Source organism: Rhea pennata, chromosome 7 (assembly GCF_028389875.1).
Source record: "Rhea pennata isolate bPtePen1 chromosome 7, bPtePen1.pri, whole genome shotgun sequence".
Classification (NCBI taxonomy): Eukaryota; Metazoa; Chordata; class Aves; order Rheiformes; family Rheidae; genus Rhea; species Rhea pennata.
The window spans coordinates 9,235,032-9,253,347 of NC_084669.1; the positions used below are offsets into that span (position 1 = coordinate 9,235,032).

At 38.2% G+C, this 18,316-nt stretch overlaps 1 protein-coding gene across 12 annotated transcripts in view; it reads left to right on the plus strand.

The window, feature by feature from the left end:
- Nucleotides 1-18,316, plus strand: part of ABLIM1 (actin binding LIM protein 1) — a 216,306-nt gene that overhangs the window by 98,727 nt on the left and 99,263 nt on the right. For all 12 annotated transcript variants that reach the window (XM_062580665.1, XM_062580670.1, XM_062580669.1 and 9 more), the window contains one exon: nt 18,081-18,264. In XM_062580665.1, coding sequence (XP_062436649.1) covers nt 18,081-18,264 — 184 coding nt within the window. The remainder of the gene's footprint in view (nt 1-18,080; nt 18,265-18,316) is intronic.

Genomic DNA, 18,316 nt, shown 5'->3' on the forward strand with positions numbered 1-18,316 from the left:
TAGTTAAATGATGTTTTTTAACTTGTCATTCGGCATGATGATAGGAGGCTTGCAGAGAATTATCAGGATATCTTTGCCCTGGAACTCCGATTTGTTTCCTAAAATTTTCTACACATTAGATATTTTGAATGAAGATGCTTTATTTTGCTTGAATTCCAAAATTCTTTATCTTCTACTTTTTTGAAAAGGTTTTGGCTGCCTTAATAGTAACTGTTCTTCCACTTCATGGGTTTCCTTGAAATCCTTACGGCAAAGAGTTCTGTCATGGTCTTAATGTTCGTAAGTGGCCTATTGCGAGGTACTTCCTTGGAATTTTGTGCTTTGGGGAGTTGTGCTTGGCTGAAGTGTTTATTATGATAACCCAAAGCAGGTCCTCAGCTAAAAGAGCATACCCCTTACCAATACAGATGGTGATTCACGTAATAAATAGAGCCAGGAAGCTGCAAGAATATTGTAGAAATATCTGCTTCTCAAATGTTGTTAATGGCAGCTTGATTTTCTGCTCTGTGCTTTCTCTTCCAAAATAAATAAATGCAACAGAAAATTAGTGATAACCCACAAGAAAGCATCATTTCTTGAGCCATTTTTGTGTCACGTAGATGAGAGCAACCACCAGCATTCTTTATCAATACCCACTGGATGCAGTTTTGATGTGTAATTTGCCTTTCTTTCCATATTGAATGTTTCCTATGCAAAGGCATGAAAAAGGATCAAACACATAACTACTTATACCACTGTGGGGCTTGAATGAGAGGTGTACTTGCTATGTCCATCTGAATATATATACATGTTTTTATGAAATTTAGTATATCAGTCATTTAAGGGTGCAGGTAAATTTCCATTATGATCATGATTCAGGGTCCCATTCTAAAATTTGTGGGTTTCAAATTTTTAGTTAAGGTCAGGCTCTATCATCAGGCATCTATAACAGTAGTTAATACTGTATCTGCTTAACGTATGAAGTCAACTAGATGTATTACAACAAGTTGTATATGATATTAAATTTTAAGCACTTCTGAACAAAAGTCTTTTGTTTTTCTGTTTGTCACACCTTTGTCCTCCTCAGTGATTAGAGCTGTTACATGCTCTGATAGTAAAGACTATATAAGTTAAATTTATGAAATGCTATGATAATGTGGCTTCTATGTTTCTGTTGCATAATGCACTTTAAGATAAATAGGTATATAAGCTTAAAAGATACTTAACTTTCTCCGGGAGACTGGTGTGTCAAATTGAACTGGTAAAAGCTTATTGTGGTAGGCATGGAGGAACAATACCTGTGCTATAGGTGAAACTCTTAGGCTAATGTGTATGTCTTTCTGTATTACAGTTACTGTATTTTGAGCCGTACTTAGCGTGTTAAAATTCCAAAGCAGTTCAAAGACAGCAGCAAGTTTTCTTTTACTGTTCCTGCTGTAGTGGGTAGTGATCTCAATTTACAGAAGAAACTAGTGTAAATATGATGGCGGACCAGCTGAAACCTTTAGAGTCACGAAGGAGAATAATAATTCAGGCTAGGCTGTAAACCACATGCCTAGGACCTACCAATGGTTTAAGGGCAGCAGATGGGAGAGAGCTCTGGAATTCTCCTGCTGAATGCAACAGATCAATCTTCCCATTTCCTTGGGATCTAATTTCTTCTTTTATTTTATTTTATTTTATTTTATTGGTTATTTAATTCTGAACTGCCCTTGTGCTTTGACTATTCTGTTGCAAGACTGGTTTTAATATGTTGCAGATTTTTGGGGGGCAGAATCTAAACTCATTGTGGCTTGTGTTTATGGAGATACTTCCAAACTGCTGACAGTTTAGTATTCTGTAATATGGTCGATCTCATGATTGATTCGATGAAGATCACCAGAGAAGGGAGAGCTATAAAAATACGTCTCTCTTGATGTACATTAGACTGGAGTTTAGCATTAGCTTGTTACAGAAATGTTGAGTTTGTGGAAGGTAACTGCGTGTCATTTGCTTGCTGGTTGGAAGGAGGGTGACGGAGTGCAGCTTCCTCCTGTTTGTAGAATGTGTGTACTACAATTTGAAGTAAGGGCCGCTGCTGGATCTTAAGGAGACTTTTCTCTTTGCTACTCATTCAGTCTATGCCTTAGTAACTGAACTTGCCAGCAAGTGAGTGTCTTCTTGTGTATATTCATTTGACTTTGAGAGGAAGGAAGAACGCGTGTGCTTTGCTCCAAGTCCTGGGTTGCAACTTCTAACTCATTTCAGGTAGAGCTGCAGAACTTGTTTGTTGTTTACCTCTCATGTTTAAGTGAATGCAGTTTTTATTATACCATATAGTTATTTACTAATGTTGTATGTTTTTTTTATTTACCATATTGACCATAGAAGTCCAAGGACACAGCTGTTCAAGTAAGCATTTTTTTTCTCGTAGTCTAATGAATTTTTGATTTGACGTGACTGCTACTCAACAGGAGATGGAGTTAGGTGCGCTTAGCTTATGCAGTATGTTTTTAGCCAGGGGAAAAGACTGCTGATATTGAGAACAGATTTCATTGGGAATCAAACCTCCTACATCTACAGAAGGTTTGGTTGTCGTCATCTTTTCCATATACTGAAGTATGCTTTTGATGCTTTAGCTCATACATTTACAGTGTGAAAGACCTGTACAAACTCATACTTGTCTGATGGCTGTCATACCTGCTAAAAACATTTAAGCTTTTACTTAGAGACTTTGATAGTCTAGTGGAGATGTGAGAAAAATCTGTTTTCTCATACAGCTGTCACACTAGTGGTGTAATAGCAGGGTTTCAGTGAGATTAATCTGTTTTCCGAAATTTTGCTGTATGTGGGATTCCTTGCTTTGATTGTCATGCGTGCTGTCAACTTTGTTTACATCATACTGTGGATTATATTTGATGAGATTTATAGGCACTCTTTTGATTGTCTGGCATGCATGCAAATGGTGGTTGTTGCACTGCAGGAACAAGGGACTTAGGGCTCCATGCTGCATAAGCCATCTCAGTACATGATTGTGTGTCGCATGCTGTGATCAGACAACTTTCTTTCCCTGTAGTTTGGTGTTGCATCTGTCTCTGGAATTTATCTTGGAGCAGAGTAACTGCTTCCTGGCAAAGATGACAAGTAAAACCTCTAGCAATTGATGTGTTCCCGTACCCTCAGGATAATATGCAGCCAGTGGTTATTTCATGCCCATTGAGAACCAAATCTGTACAGCTCTTTTTTCCTATCTGCCTAGCAAGGCTGGCTAGTTCTATTTGTGGCTCAAGATAAGAACTAATAAAGGAGCAAAGAGCTGAAAATGGTGGTGCTTATCCTGCAGAAGGTGAGCTCTGCAGGCCCCTTGATAGGCAAAGAATCTCAGGCAGTCAGCAGCTGATTGCAAGCTGCAGTTAAGGAGAGAATGGTAGATGGATGGGGAGCAGGGTGGAAGAGGGGGAGCTAAAAGACCTTTAGGAGTGCAATGCCGGTAGCACTCTTTAAAGCAGTTGTTTTGTTCTGTTCTATAACAAAAATCACTTGCCTTGCTAAGGCATTACACCATCTTGGGTTACATATACAAGTTTAAATGGATTTTGCTTTGTCTCATTATTCATTAATCTCCATTTTCAATAAACTGATTTTAGATTTTCGTTTCTATTACACTAAAAGTATGCAGATCTTACTGTACCAAATTATTGGTGGTCACCTGGTAAGGGAAGAAGCAGGCTGAGTGAAAGGAGGGTTAGATGACGTGGCTGGAAGGAGAAGACACTGAGCTGGAGACATCTTTGTTTTACTTTTTGTCTTTAATAATCACTAACAATAACAAGAATGAATGAACGGTTTATAAAGAAGTAAAGATTTGTTCTTGTAAACATTCATGCATGTGAATAACTTTTCTGGAAGGGCTAACACTGGGTCTGTTACATATGTAAATGTGTGTGGGATCAGGCCCTTAATTATGATATGCTGTAGCAGAGATTTTAGTATCTCAGTTTAGATGATGATCTAATAGTGATCTGTTATCAATGGTAATCTTCTATCATTGTCAGTTGATTACAATTCATTTTACCCTATTGCAGGTGGTAGGAGAGGAAACTTTGATGCTAGTAAATTACTATAGTAAGACTTAGCAATAAAGCAGCCTGTGATTCACCTGTTGGATTAGAGGGGAATGCTGGTTTCAGTACACGGCGTATTGCTTAACTGAACAAGCTTTAAGCTTTGCTCATAACAAGGTAAAAGTTTACATAGCTTGTTTCTAGTACCCGTAGAGATATGCTGCATTATCTTAGCAAGGTAAGGTAATATGTGTGATAACAGCGTTTAAAATAGTGGACATCCTTTATGGTATGTTTAGGTTCCGGGCACATGCCTGTTTCAATTATATTATTACTTTTGTAATGCTACATCATCTGTACTTCAAAGGGCTTGACTGAGTGGGAAGAAGAATTCCTAAATTTAGATCTTGGGATGCATTGTAATCTTTGACTTTGAAATGAATCTTCCTCCCTTCAAGGATTGGGAAGAAGTTAAGGTCATGTAAGCAGACACTGTATCAACTGACTGGAATGTGTTTTAAATCATTAGTTCTTTGACCTTTGATCTGCTCAGATTCCTTCAGTGGTGACAGGGGAAGGCTGCAAACCAGCTACTGGGTATTTTGTGTTATTAATAGCTCAGTATCATCGGATCGAAAGTTTAAATATGAGGACACTCTTGTAGAAGGTTTCCAGTGCACTATTTAAAAATTATTGCTTTTCAAGTAATATTTCTGAAACTTTGCCTGTGAACAAGGTAATGTATCTAGTGTGTCGCTTCCCGAATGCCAGGAAATCCTATAGGGCCTCCTGATGACCTGAATGACTGAATTAAAGTACCTTCTGTATATAAAAATTCTCCGGGTTTGTAATTATCTTAAAAATAAGGTGGTTGCGTTTGCCAGCTTTTCAGTTAGGTTATTAAACCTACCTTTAGCATTATTAAGTTGCTTGATTTTTCTTAAGTTTTTGTGTTTTTGTATACAAAAGTATATTTCTAGTCCTTGAAATACAAAACATGGGAAGATACAAGCCTGAAATGCTTTAACACCAGAATACAAATTAAAAGGGCAGAAATGTTATAATATCCTGGTGTGGATGATTACGACTTTTGGAATCTAACTTGTGATCATGAAGGATGACAACTCTACATCCTTCATCAAGGGTAGAAAGTCCCACAGGAGAGAATAAGGAAGAGAAACTTAAAGCTTTTAGCATGAAGTTTAAAGAGGAGAAGTACTTGTTGCTGAGAACATTAGTGCATAAAGCAGCAAGATCTGAAGAAGTGAAAGGGGGGCACCCTGATATCTGTACGCACTAGGAGACTAACGAGGGACAGAGAAAATGTGTTTAAGGACAAGAAATCAGTTTTGGGAAGAGTAGGGAAAATCTGTGAAGAAATGATATTTTTGCTATTACTAGAAAGCCAATGTAAATTGGAGGTGAAGAGTTCTCCTGTGGCAGGAAATGTCATTCACATGTGAATTCAAGTATTCAAGTAGCATGATACAAAAATCTCAGTTGCAGCTGTAAGAGTAGCTGCTCTTTCCATGTTTTGTATCTTAGCAGCTATTCTTGAAGCCTGTTTATTTTCTTGAAGTGATTCTTGATGGTATTTCACTTCAGGTTCGGGGAAGGGCATGGGAATTTTGCTTTAAGGTAGCCTGGTTTCTTGCAAAATATTCATGGAGAAGCTTTACCACCCTAATAGGCTGTCCTCATGGGAGTCTTCAACTGATGATTTACTGGAGGATCTAGACTGCGCAGCACAAGCAATCGGGAGGTTTCTGGAATGCATTGATGACAACTTTCTAACAGGTGATTAAGGAACCAACAAGACGCTCTGCTGGACCTCATACTTACCAACAAGGAAGGACTGACAGAGCATGTGAAGGTTGGGGGCAGCATTGGCTGCAGTGACCATCAGGTGGTGGAGTTTCAGATTCTGCAAGGAGGAAGCAGGGCAAAAAGCAGGATCGTAACCCTGGATGTCAGGAGAGCAGACTTTGTCTTCTTCAAGAATTTGTTCTGAAGAATCCCATGGGATACAGCCCTGGGGAGGAGTCCGAGAGATGTGGTTGATATTCAAGTATTGTTTCCTCCAAGCTCAGGGAGGGTCCATTCCAACAAGCAGGAATTCCAGCAAAGGCAGCAGGCAACCTGGAAGGATGAAAGAATTGGTCCTGACAGAATACAAGTATGAGAAGAAAGTATACAAGAGGTGAAAGCAGGCACAGGTGATCCAGGAGGAATGCAGAGACACTGCCTGAGCATGCAGGGATGGGGCTAGGGCCAAAGACCGTCTCGAGCTCAGTCTGGTGACGGACGTGAAGGGCAGCAAGAAAGGCTTTTACAAGTACGTAAGCAGTGAAAGAAAGACTGGGAAAATGTGGGCCTACTGCTGAATAGGGCAGGAGCCCTGGTGACAAAGGACACTGAAAAGGCTGAAGAAAAGGCCTTCTTTGCCTCCAGTCAGAGGCCAGCCTTTAGTGGTGTACCCCTAGGGTTGATGCGGAGTCCAATACTGTTGAACCACTTCATTAATAACCTGAATGATAGGACTGAGTACACCCTCAGCAAATTTGCAGATGATATAAAACCAGGACAAATAGCTGATACACCAGATGGTTGCACTGCCATTCAGAGGGACCTCAGCAGGCTGGAGAAGTGGTCAGAGAGGAATGTTGTGAAGTGCAGCAAAGGGAAGGGCCAAGTCCTGCAGCTAGTGAGGAATAAACCCATGTACCAGTGTGTGTTGGGGGTTGACCATCTGGAAGTCAGCTTTGGGAAAAAGGTCCTTTGAATATGAACCAGCACTGTAGCCTTACAGCATAGAATGCCAGTGGCATCCTGGATTGCTTTAGGAGAGTTGCCAGCAGGTCGAGGGAGGTGATCCTTCTCCTTTACTCAGTACTTGTGAGACCATATCTGGAGCACTTGGTCCAATTTTGGGCTCCACAATACAAGAAAGATGTGAAGCGAGTCCAGCAAAGGGTCACAAAGATTATTAAGTGACTGGAGCATCTCCCCTGTGAGGAGAAGCTGAGAGCGCTAGGGGCTCTTCAGCCATAGAAGAGAAGATTTGCTGGGGCTCTTACCCATGTGTATAAATATCTGATGGGAGGGACTATACAAGACAGAGCCAGGCTCTTTTCAGTGGTGCCCAGTGACAGAACAAGAGAGAATAGGTACAAACTGAAACACAGGAAATTCCACTTAAACATAAGAAAACACTTCTTCACTGGAGAGAGGGGAGAGGGATTTGAAGACTGGAATAGGTTGCTCAGAAAGGTTATGGAGTCTCGATCCTCAGAAATATTCAAAACCCAACTGGACACAGTCCTGGGAAGCCTGCTGTAGCTGACCCTGCTTGGGCAGAGGGTTAGACCTGATGATCTGCAAAACCCCTTCCAAGCTTAGCAAACCTGTGATTCTGTGATCATAACCCAGAAATAGAAGGGAGGGCTCTTTCTCCTTAGTGGCTGCAGCTTCTGGGTGGCAGTGGGCTGTTTCAGGGGTTCAGCAGATTTTAAATAGGATCCAACACATTGGCAGTGAAATTAGACTGAAAACCAGATCCATAAGCTGAAACCAGACCCACAGTTCTGCCTTGCATTATTCTCCTGTCCTCCGGCTCCTGTCATCTCCTGCCCTTCTTTGAGCTGTTTTCAACAGTGATGTCTATTTTGTTTGGGTTGTGTTATTTCCCTTTCCCTTTTTCCCAAATGATTCTTTCCAGTATATTTCTGGAGAAAACACCAAATTGTTAATTTTACTCTCTTTAGATGTAGACAGGAGAAAAATCCCATGGAGTTTCATCCCATTCTGAAGGGAATCCTTGTGTTGCTCTTTGGGATTTAAAGCTGTTGATGGTAATTGGTTGATACTGATCTCGGTTAGGGTGGGCCTGATGTTTCTTTCAGTGACCAACATTTGACAGGAAATGGAATTAATTGCACTGCGTGACTGATATTAATGAATGTTGATAGATGCCATATCAGATTTTAGTAAACTACTGATCCCTTTGAAAGCAGAAGGCCAACAGGATGCTCTACAGGTGCTTGATGAGTGAGGCACAGTATCCTTATGAGAATACAGAAATTTACTTGGGTTTTTCTCAAGCAATTTTGTTGAGATTCTTATTAAAAACACAGTGTGCAGAGTATGTCATTTAGACAGCGCTTTTTGATGAGACAGAATCTTCCATAGCAATGACAAGGTGTTAAGAATCCTTATAGTGGAGTAGATTTTTCTAGGTTGTGAATTTTATATTATATATTAACTAAAAATTTCTTACTTTCAGGGTGTGCCAAAGAATGAAAAAGATGGAAAAGAACAATGTTTAAATTGCCCTGGCTTTCAGTGGTTTTTGCAAGAAATATTACTTGATGTATTTTAGAATTCTTGACAGGTCAGAACAGGCAAAATATTTGTCTTCTGTTGCCAAGTACTTCATCTCACTTTCTAGCAGCCCTACCCACAGGTGTCTTGAGTCCTCTAAATGAGTTATGTAGAAATCTGTGAGAAGGAGCAGCAGTCTTGCAGTGAGAAAAGAAATGTTTGGGAGAGAGTCAGTCTCTGAAGTAATAAATCAGTGTGTAAGTTCAAACAGATTAGGGGACATCTGTGTAAAAAAAACTATTTGAAAACATTGAGAACGTGGAATGTTAACGTCTATAAGTGCGTAATGCATTTGGGATCTTCAGATGCATTCCTATTAGAGTGCACTGCAGAAACCCAGTACAGAGATCGCTACAGTTGTCCATGCCTTTGTCTGCATTGAAAAGAAAATGAATGTAGTACTGGTCTCTAAATTATCTGTCCCAAGTTTACTTTCTAGTAAAATGTGCAAAGCCAATTGATAATTATATGTGATAACATGAACTTCTGTAATGAATTTTCTCTTTGTGAATTTGATAGAAACACATTTATTATCTCTAGAAATAATTGCAATTGTAAGTATAGGAATATGTTATATCAATAGGATAGATCTGAGTCTGTGCAGAATGAAATGCAAAATACAACCTCATAGAATCATAGAATGGTGAGGTTGAAAGGGACCTCTGGAGATCATCTAGTCCAACCCTCAGCGTAGCCCGTACGGGGACTGAACCCGCAACCTTGGCATTAGCAGCACCACGGTCTTAACCAACTGAGCTAAACCTTATCCCCATATTTCTTCATTTAAAAAAATACTCTGCATGTGCGCATTATGTGCTGTTTTTAAAGAGGGACTTATCTAGAAAGTTAACACAGTGTGAATAAATCTGCATTTAGCATCACAGTAACTAAGAAGCATATTCTGACATTAGGGTCTCATCCAAATTCAGTTTACTGATAGCTACTCAGTGGTATTTCTTTTTTCTTGTGACTTTAGATTTAGTACGTGTGCCCTCCAAGAAGAAAAGGTTGTACTTGTAAGCAAAATGTCTGTATTATTGGACATGTTAGATTGTGTTATGAATCAAATACTGCAGAATTTATCCAAGATATGTCACCTTTTCTTATGGCAAGAAAAAATGTTTTGCTTTGTTTTTTAAAGGATTGAAGTTAGGTTTGGCTTTGCATTCAGCTTGATTTAAGTAATCATTTGATCACAAGCAGGTATAATTTAGTAAGATTAGGTCTGTCTAACGTGGAAGTCCAAAATTCTCTGTAATGATCTTTTCCTTTTAGTGCTTTCTGCCATAGAGTTCATTGTATTGTCTTAAAAGTTTCCCTTATTTTTTTTAATTGAAAAATACTGAAAATTACAGCATTTTCCAGCCATTTTATGTAGGTTTCTAAACTTACATTATTAGTTGAAATGAAAGTTAGTTGTTTCTTCAGAAAGTAATAGATTTTCTGACTCTACCTGTATCTTTGGGTTCTTAAATCTTTAGGGTCTTAAGAGTAATGAGTCATTAAATGACATGAATCTAATCTTTCCATTTTCTTCATGCACCTACTGTGAGTATTTTAAATGTCATTGACTTCAGTACTCTTAATTTGTGTGTCTGTGTTTAACATGCCAGATCACTGCTAACGATGCTGAGTACATGGAACAGTATACTTGCTTGTCAAGCCTGAAGGGCCTCTGTCAGTGTCTCCTTCATTTTCATGGCTTGTTTCATAAGTTTAGGAATGAGGTAGATTTCTTCTTGTTCTATTCTTCTTGCATCCTTGGCTTCCTTATTTATAATCTTGTTTAGAGAGACCTCTCATCTAGATAATTACAGCCAAGCTATCCCAGGCTAAACTTTGACATTTTTCCACTGACTGCATTCTCTTCAAGGTTCATTTCCCACAGACCCATAAATGACTTTGATCTCCAGCCAGTGCTTGGTTTAATGTGAAAGGTGTTTTAAATGGTTGAGTGATTCTCGCCATTGTTCCCATCCTAGTGCACAAAACATTAATATTTCATTATCTGAGAAAGTGTCACATTGTTATATTATACATGGCTGTTGTTCGCTTGCTGTTGAGCTCACGTACCAGCTATTCTCTGTTAGATTACCAGAAAGCCTGAAATACATGCATGTCAGACTCGGACAGAAAAGTTTCTTCTGTGCGTATTATGTCATTTGAAATACTGTATCTTCAGTGTTAAGGAGAAAACCAAAGAAAACTCCCTGAGTAGGAACAAAGACAGCATCACAGTTTTGATTGGGCAGCTGATGAAATTAAAAATTGGAGCTCATCTGAAACTCAGTCATCACTAATGGTTTCAGTTGAGTGAATATTTGCATTAAATGTTTGGGGGTTTCATGTAAGTAACCGAGCAGAGAATTATTTCTGTCATAATAGCAGTTGGCTCAAACTAGTTGTGTAGGCAGGATGTCTGGAAGGAAGGGTCAAGATTTTTCAAGGGAAGAGCAGAAGGGCCTGGATGGAAGCTGAGGGATGCTGGTCTAGGGGATCATAGACCAAGTTAGGGGGGAGGAGGGAAATGCAATCTCATCTTTTGCTCAGGAGGTATCTTAGATAATGAATCTTTCATCTCACTCCCTTGGCAACTGTCTTTAGTACTAATTGATCCTGAGACTGCTAGTCTCTGCAGGGATCACCCAGAACTAAGGTTTCTGGAGACTAAATTTCCCTATCCTTTACACAACATTATGTCATGCTTGAGGATATTCCTAGGCCATGTGGGGAGGCCAGCGTGTTGTGCCTCCCTTTTTGGAAAAGGAAAGATATCTGTGGCCAGGCTCTTCAGACAGTACTCAGCTACCTCACTGGAGCTGCAATCTCTCTGCTGCTTTACTCCCAAACCTCTAAACTGACTCTTTTGTCTGAACCCTCACCTGGATCTCTGGTGTGAAGAACTCTGGTTATTAATGATGTATACTGCATTCGGCAGCTGTCAAGAAGTGTGAAGAAGCTATTCCAGCAAACAAACCTCTGGGCCTTCAGTTTGTCCTTTAAGGAAGGAAAGGATGGAAGAAACTGTCACGAGTTCTAGATTCTATCACACGCTTTGTTGGGGTTAATTTTGGGAAAAAAGCATAACCAATGACCTCAGTCACAATATCTTGTAGAACAAAATACAAGAAACTGAGCTGTACTGCAAGAGCAGATGACTGTATTTTTGGCACAAAAGAAATGAATGAGAATAAGCTGTGGAATGAAATAAGAGACTGGTCAAAGTTTTCAAATATCTGAGTTATACTCGGGCAGGAAAACATCTCTGGCCTTGATCTCGTTATTTACAGTTTTTAATCATTTTTAAGTAACTGCAAGTATGTAAGTTAGAAATTAATGATATGTCAAATAGAATATACAAAATAGAAAACCAAAAGAAGGCACAGTTCAGTTCAATAGAAGTTATAATTTATAAGAAATCACAAATAAGTACTGGGAAGGAGATAATGTGAAAGCTACAAAGAAAATAAACAAAAATTAGAGAAATTTCACAGCATCATAGAGCATACAGTGTACGGGACACTGAGATTCCAGAACTATTGGGAATGCTGGTCACGGTTTCAAATAGCTTGGATCAAAATCCATCTATCATCTCTATATGATGAAGGAAAATGTACAATGCAGGAATGTGAGAAAGAGCAATCGTGATCTCTGTTACAGAGAGTCTCTTTTTCTGAAATACTGTTTTTTCTTTTTTTTTTTTTTTCCTAAAAAGTGGTTTACAATTTCTTAATAATGCCTGGCAATCTTCTAATAATTGCAATACTGCAGCATGTCTTTTAAGATTCACCATCTTCCTCTGGTCTCCTGTTGCTTCTTACTTTGATATACATTCATTCCTTCAATAACTCAAGGAAGAGGAGGTTACACCATCAAGAGAAATGCTGATAAGAGGAGTGAAAGACAGGGAAAAAATTAGTTCATTTGAACTAATATTTGAAATAGTAGAAACTTTAAACTTTAATAAAAATTTCATTAGTACAGAATTTGTTAAGCACTCTCTTAGGGGAAAATAAATACATTTTTCTGTGCATTTGTATAGATATAAATGATAAACTGATACAATGCCAAGTTCCTTTTTGCATTCAAACAACAAATCCATTATGTCATAAGAATTAAAACATGTATAAACTTTTCCCTGCCTGAGAACAGCAATGTTATTTTACGAAGCGTAGAAATTTAAGAAGGGAACAAATTCCCAAATGGAAATTGCATTTGCACTTTGTTTAATGCATGATGACAAAGGATCATTAGAGTTCTTAATGAATAGCATTCATTTCTATAGATTGAGAGCTCATGTGCATACAGTCTGCTTGTGTGGTTTTGTTTCTTTAGTTTTTAAGCAACTTTTACTTACCATGAACACAGAGTTATTTCACTAAGGGCCTACTTTTTCAAATCTCACTGATAATAACCCTTTGGAAATCCCACATCATGGTGAGTTAGGATCAAACTATATTTCTGTTCGCTTTTAAAAATTCTGATCTTATTTTCCCCATCTCTGTTAAAGCCTGGAAGCAACTCAGCTACTCACTGAACTCAATTTAAAAACGATTGTGGTCTCTTGGAGACTGCAGACAATTGGATTGCTCTTGAGCAGCTACATTTTGTCTTAATAGTTCAGGCTTGCATGTACAGACCTTGTGACTTTGAAAGCCAGCAGCAGCACTGACTGATAACATTTCCAATCCTTTTGTGCTCCAAGTATGTATAAGAACAGCTCCATTGTAGCTCAAGAGAGAAAAAGGTTGTAGGTCTTTGCTCTCCATACAGTGAGAAGCAGGACTGTATTTCAGCTCATTGCATTCACAAGAGAGGCAGGATCCTGTGTTTGGAATGTGTAATCCTTTGAGATACAAATTCTGAGGCAAAGGCTGTTTTCTTCCAGGAGCCTTTTTTTTAGCTAATTTTTTTTGTCACTATACTATTTTTGTCACTATATGTTCAGGGAATAGATTTTAGTAGAAATGCTTCTTAGTGTCGTCTCTTTCAGAAAGCAGGTTCTGATCATGTAAAATCAAATTTCTTCTATCTTATCAAGCAGGAGGGGTTCTTAGGGAAGTGTTATTCTCCTGTAGAACTACTTGGCTGACAAAATTCCTCATCACAGAACTATTTCCAAATGATGGATGCCTATGAAATACCTGTTGCTTTTTGCCTTCTCAAGAATGAATTGCGCATCATTATTGGTTACACTAATTCTTTTGATGTTTTTACCATCAGCATTAAAAAAAAAAAAAAAAAAAAAAAAAAAAAGAGGGAACATAACTTGATGATTCCTATTAACTGCCTTAATTTTGGATTCTTTTTTTGTTGATGGCATGATATTTGTATTACAGTAATTACATAGCTCACACTGTTGGGATTTGTTGTGCATATGTATTGATCATAGCTGTTTTCTCTTCCTTACCTCTGCTGATGTTGGTGGCATGAATGATAATGGACAGATGATCTTTCTTTTAAATAAAAACAATCATAAGCAGTCCATCTTCTCTGTAGTATTTCTACAATGGTCATAAATAAGTATGCTAAGACATTATTTTTAAGCTTGGTCAGAACCAAAAAAAAAAAAAAAATCCCAAAATGTTGCTTAAATCCCGTCCTTGTTTCTACAGCAAATTTTACAGCAGTTGTGGATACACTCATGTTTGTTGTTTTTGATCCATCTGTCTATGACTGAAAGTGAAGGCAAGCCTACTGTAGCAGTACCTTTTTGACCATGGATGTTAATGATCTGAGTGACCCTTATTTGGCCCATGTAGCCCAAAAATGAGATTAGTGCTAAATTGTCTAATCAAATCTGTTGTATAGGGTTGCTAGGACTTGTCCTCAATTCCTGCAGTTTGATGTTGCTTCCTTTTGTGAGTATGTCAAAAGTGATGAGTAAGATGGTGGTTCACATCATAAGCGGTTCTACTTGTGCTTGAATTCATGACTTAACAGTGTGAGAGGATTTAGCTCATTCTCAATTGTTTAAACAAAAAGAGATTAAGTTGAAAGGAGCCTTCATAAAGAAAGGGGTAAAAGAGGGAACATATTTTCAGTAACTGTGATGACTGCCTTTAAAAGACTTTCCAAATAATTTTGTCTCTCATTTTATTCACCAGACCTTGAATCTCTATGGCCAAGTAAAAGAGCGTAATAACTGTGAGTGTGTAAGCCCTTTCATTTCATGTTTATGGTGTTTTTTTGCAAGCACTAATTTATCTGCCCCAGACCTCTGTATAGTACATTGAAGCTAAATTTTCAGAAGAAGCTAGAACAGAGGTTCCATTGAAAGTCACTTTGGATCGTCCTACCTTATGAGAGCAATTGGCTAGGCAGATAGAGTGAGCCATGCTGACTAAGTGAGTTTTTCAAAACTCAGAACTCAATGGTAGAACTGGGAACCATAGCAAAGAGCCAGAGGGATCATATATACAGTTTATGAGACAGATGTAGTAGCATGCTGAGTGCCTTCAGCTTGAAGATGAAATATGTATGGATTTTAACATTAGCTATAAGCTAAAATACAAACTAAAGGAGATTAAGAAGAAACTTTCTTGTAGATACATTAGTACTTTGTAGCTCTTTAAGAAATGTAGCACCTTCAGAAACATCTAATATTGTTTGCTCTGTAGGCAATAATAATACTTCAGTTCATTCACTATAACCACACTTTCTGACAATCTGAATGCTAAGGTAATTCCTAGTACCTTTTAGGCATTAAAGTAATTATTCTAGGTTTCTCAGTGACTGAATTGTAAGGATCCACCAAAGGTAACCTGGAAAAGCAAGTCAGTGGTCAGTAGGCTTAGGCTTTGCATGTGGACCTTCAGTGGAAATTATTCAGGTGGTCCCCAACTCAGGAAAGGTCTAAGGCAAAATGGTGATGTGGAGTAGAAGCCACATTATTTTCTGCCTAAAAGTTACATAATATTGTGCTGTTAATTTGTAAAGAGTATCTTAAACAAGAAGGGGATGTGTAGAAAAATATGGAAGCGTGAAAGAGAGTTAATTTCCTGAAAGTAAAGCTGAAAACCAGCTTAGAGCATTTTGTGGCATTATAACAGAGCATTAACAACAGTTCTCTGTAATTCTCCTAAGTCACTGATGATTGAGTTTTGGCTGCTTGAGGATTTAATGTGACCATGAAAAGTAATTTGTTTGCACATGAAATGTAAACTCTGTTCTATGGATAAATGTGAAACCTGAGGATTGGTGGCACAGTACTAGTTAAATTCTGACTTTCTAACTTGCATTTTAGTGCATTCTATTTATTAGTATTCTGTTAATTATTGTTACAATAACACTCATTAGACCTTTGGGGCATGACCTTAAGCAAACAGAGAGAATTTGCAATCTCTGCTCCAAAGAGTTTGTAATTTTAGTTTTCAACACAGATAACTAGTAGGTTACTAGCCCATTATAGCAGAGGAGAGAATGATTGTTGTGCTCAAGATTATGCTTGGAATTTGTAGCAGTGATGGGAATTGATCCCAGTTCCTCTGATAATTTTATCTCTATTTCTTATTTAAATTTTTCAATTACTTTATAACTGCAGGGAACTAAAATGCTGCTTATTTATATATCCCTTAATAATCAGAATTTCTGATATTTGATCTGAAGATACTCAAATGTTATGAGGAAGGAGGTGACAAAGTATTTTATGGAGTAAAGCTTAAGCTAGCACCATTGTGAAGAGTGGTTTTTCATACTGAATTGCAGAGAATCAGCAATATATAGTGACTGAAACCAGAAAGTCTGGGAACTGCCATATATGTGTGTGTGTATTTATATATGCGTGTGTGTATATATATATTTGTGTATGTGTGTGTGCATGCACACACGCGCACACACACACACACACACACACACACACACATATTTTAAGTCATCCAATCACTGTTATTTATGCTTTCTCAGAGAAGTGAACAAAGAGATTTTTTTAAAAGCCGATGATGAAGCAAGTAGTCCGATATTTTTGATGTTACTGTGGGATGTTGAATAGGTAGGTTCAAGTCCTTTGTTCAACCCAAGTTAAAGCAGAAAGGTGAAATTCAGTCTTGCATCTCCCATGGCATTTTCCCTCCATAGGGACTGTCTGCTCTGGGATGGATTGCTCTATCTTTTGTGTTGACCAGAAGTGCCAGTGTAGCACTATGAACATTTTCTTAAAGCAAAACAGGCACTTGGATGTGATGTGTTTTGGTGGGTGAAAAAGCTTTAACAGTGAAAAACTACATAGCCAAACAAATTCTTTTCAGCTGTTCATTCTTTTAACAGCACAGTTGTTTTTCTCAGTAAAGTTGTACATGGCTAGCATTGTATATGACCACAAGCCTATATCCAAATATTAGAATTTATCTAATTTATGCAGTATAGTGGGTATAATATGCCCGGTAACTAATGCAGACAACTAATGTAAATGCAAATCATCCACTGAAAGGCATTAGCAGTTCTTGGGACATTAGCTCAACCAGAATACAGACGTTTCTCTTCATTCCCATCTACCTTATTCAACATCTAGTAAGCTGTTATGTAGTTTGGTTGTCTATATCATAAAGTATATAAGGTTGGGACATGTCTGCAGTACTACAGTCATCTGAACTCAATGAATTTTTAATGATTGATTCTTCACCAGAGCCTTCTCCCAGTGTTTATGTCTAAATTAATACGGTAAAATTACCCTGAATGTTTTGAAAGCATGTACTTTCTAAAGCAATGGGAAAAGTATTGATGCAGTAGTGGTGGAGCAGCTCAACTTTATCTGAAGGAGTGGAAATGGAAGAGTTAATCTAAACCGTACAAATATTCTTTGCTTCAAAATGAAGCACCAGCATGAAACTTCTTAAAAGAAAGCATGCAGTTGCAGGAAGAATGGGGGAAGTGTATGAAATTGTAATACCTGTTCTATTTATAGAATTATTTTTTTTTCCTCTGCTCATTTCCAGTCCTTGAAGTGAAAGCAAGATTGCTCTGGTACAAACTAGTTCTTCCATGGACAAGTGGTAGGGAAAGAGGCAGGGTCCCCTGTGCTATGTATTTGTTTATTTTATAACCTCCTGTAGGCAAGCTACTATATTTTGCCTTTGAGGAAACTAAACCAGACACACCACTCTATTGAAGACCAGTGGGATAATTTCAAAACGAAAAGGTTCTAAGTTTGTCCTGCGTTGGTTGACTTGCATGTACACCTATTGCATTTCAGGTATAAGGCAACTGACACTGGAGATTCACAGCAACATGAAAATGGGATAGAGGAGGAAATATTTTGTAATAATTCATAATACTCTTGTTTTTCTGTTTGATAATTTAATCCAATATAAGCTTTAGCAGTTCAAGTTGATACTAGTATTTAAAATATTTGAGCCAGGAAGCTAAGTAAAAAGTTAGATTCTGCCCTGTTGGCTGTACTGTGATATTGCAGCCTAGACCAGAGAGTAGTTAGGTCCATACTGTTTGTGACTAAGTACATGAAGTTATGGTTATGAAGATTTCTCCAAGAAACTCTTTGTTACAAGTTTTCTTGTAGCCAGAGAATTACTGGGTTGTCAAGGCACATAGTAGCAGGATGAGAAAGCAAAAATCTGATGGAAGGACCAAGACCACCAGGTTCATCTCATTTGTTGGCAGCATAGACTATTGCTGACATCCTTAGTAGGTATATTTTTCCAATCTATCTATTTTTTTTTCCAGTGTGTGGCTGTGACTTGGCGCAAGGAGGCTTTTTCATTAAGAACGGGGAATATCTTTGTACCCTCGATTACCAGCGCATGTATGGTACCCGCTGCAATGGTTGTGGGGAGTTTGTTGAAGGAGAAGTGGTGACAGCTCTGGGAAAGACTTACCACCCGAACTGCTTTGCCTGTACTATTTGCAAGTAAGTGATCCCTTTCAACTAGCATTGCATTAACCCAGTACAAGAAACACAA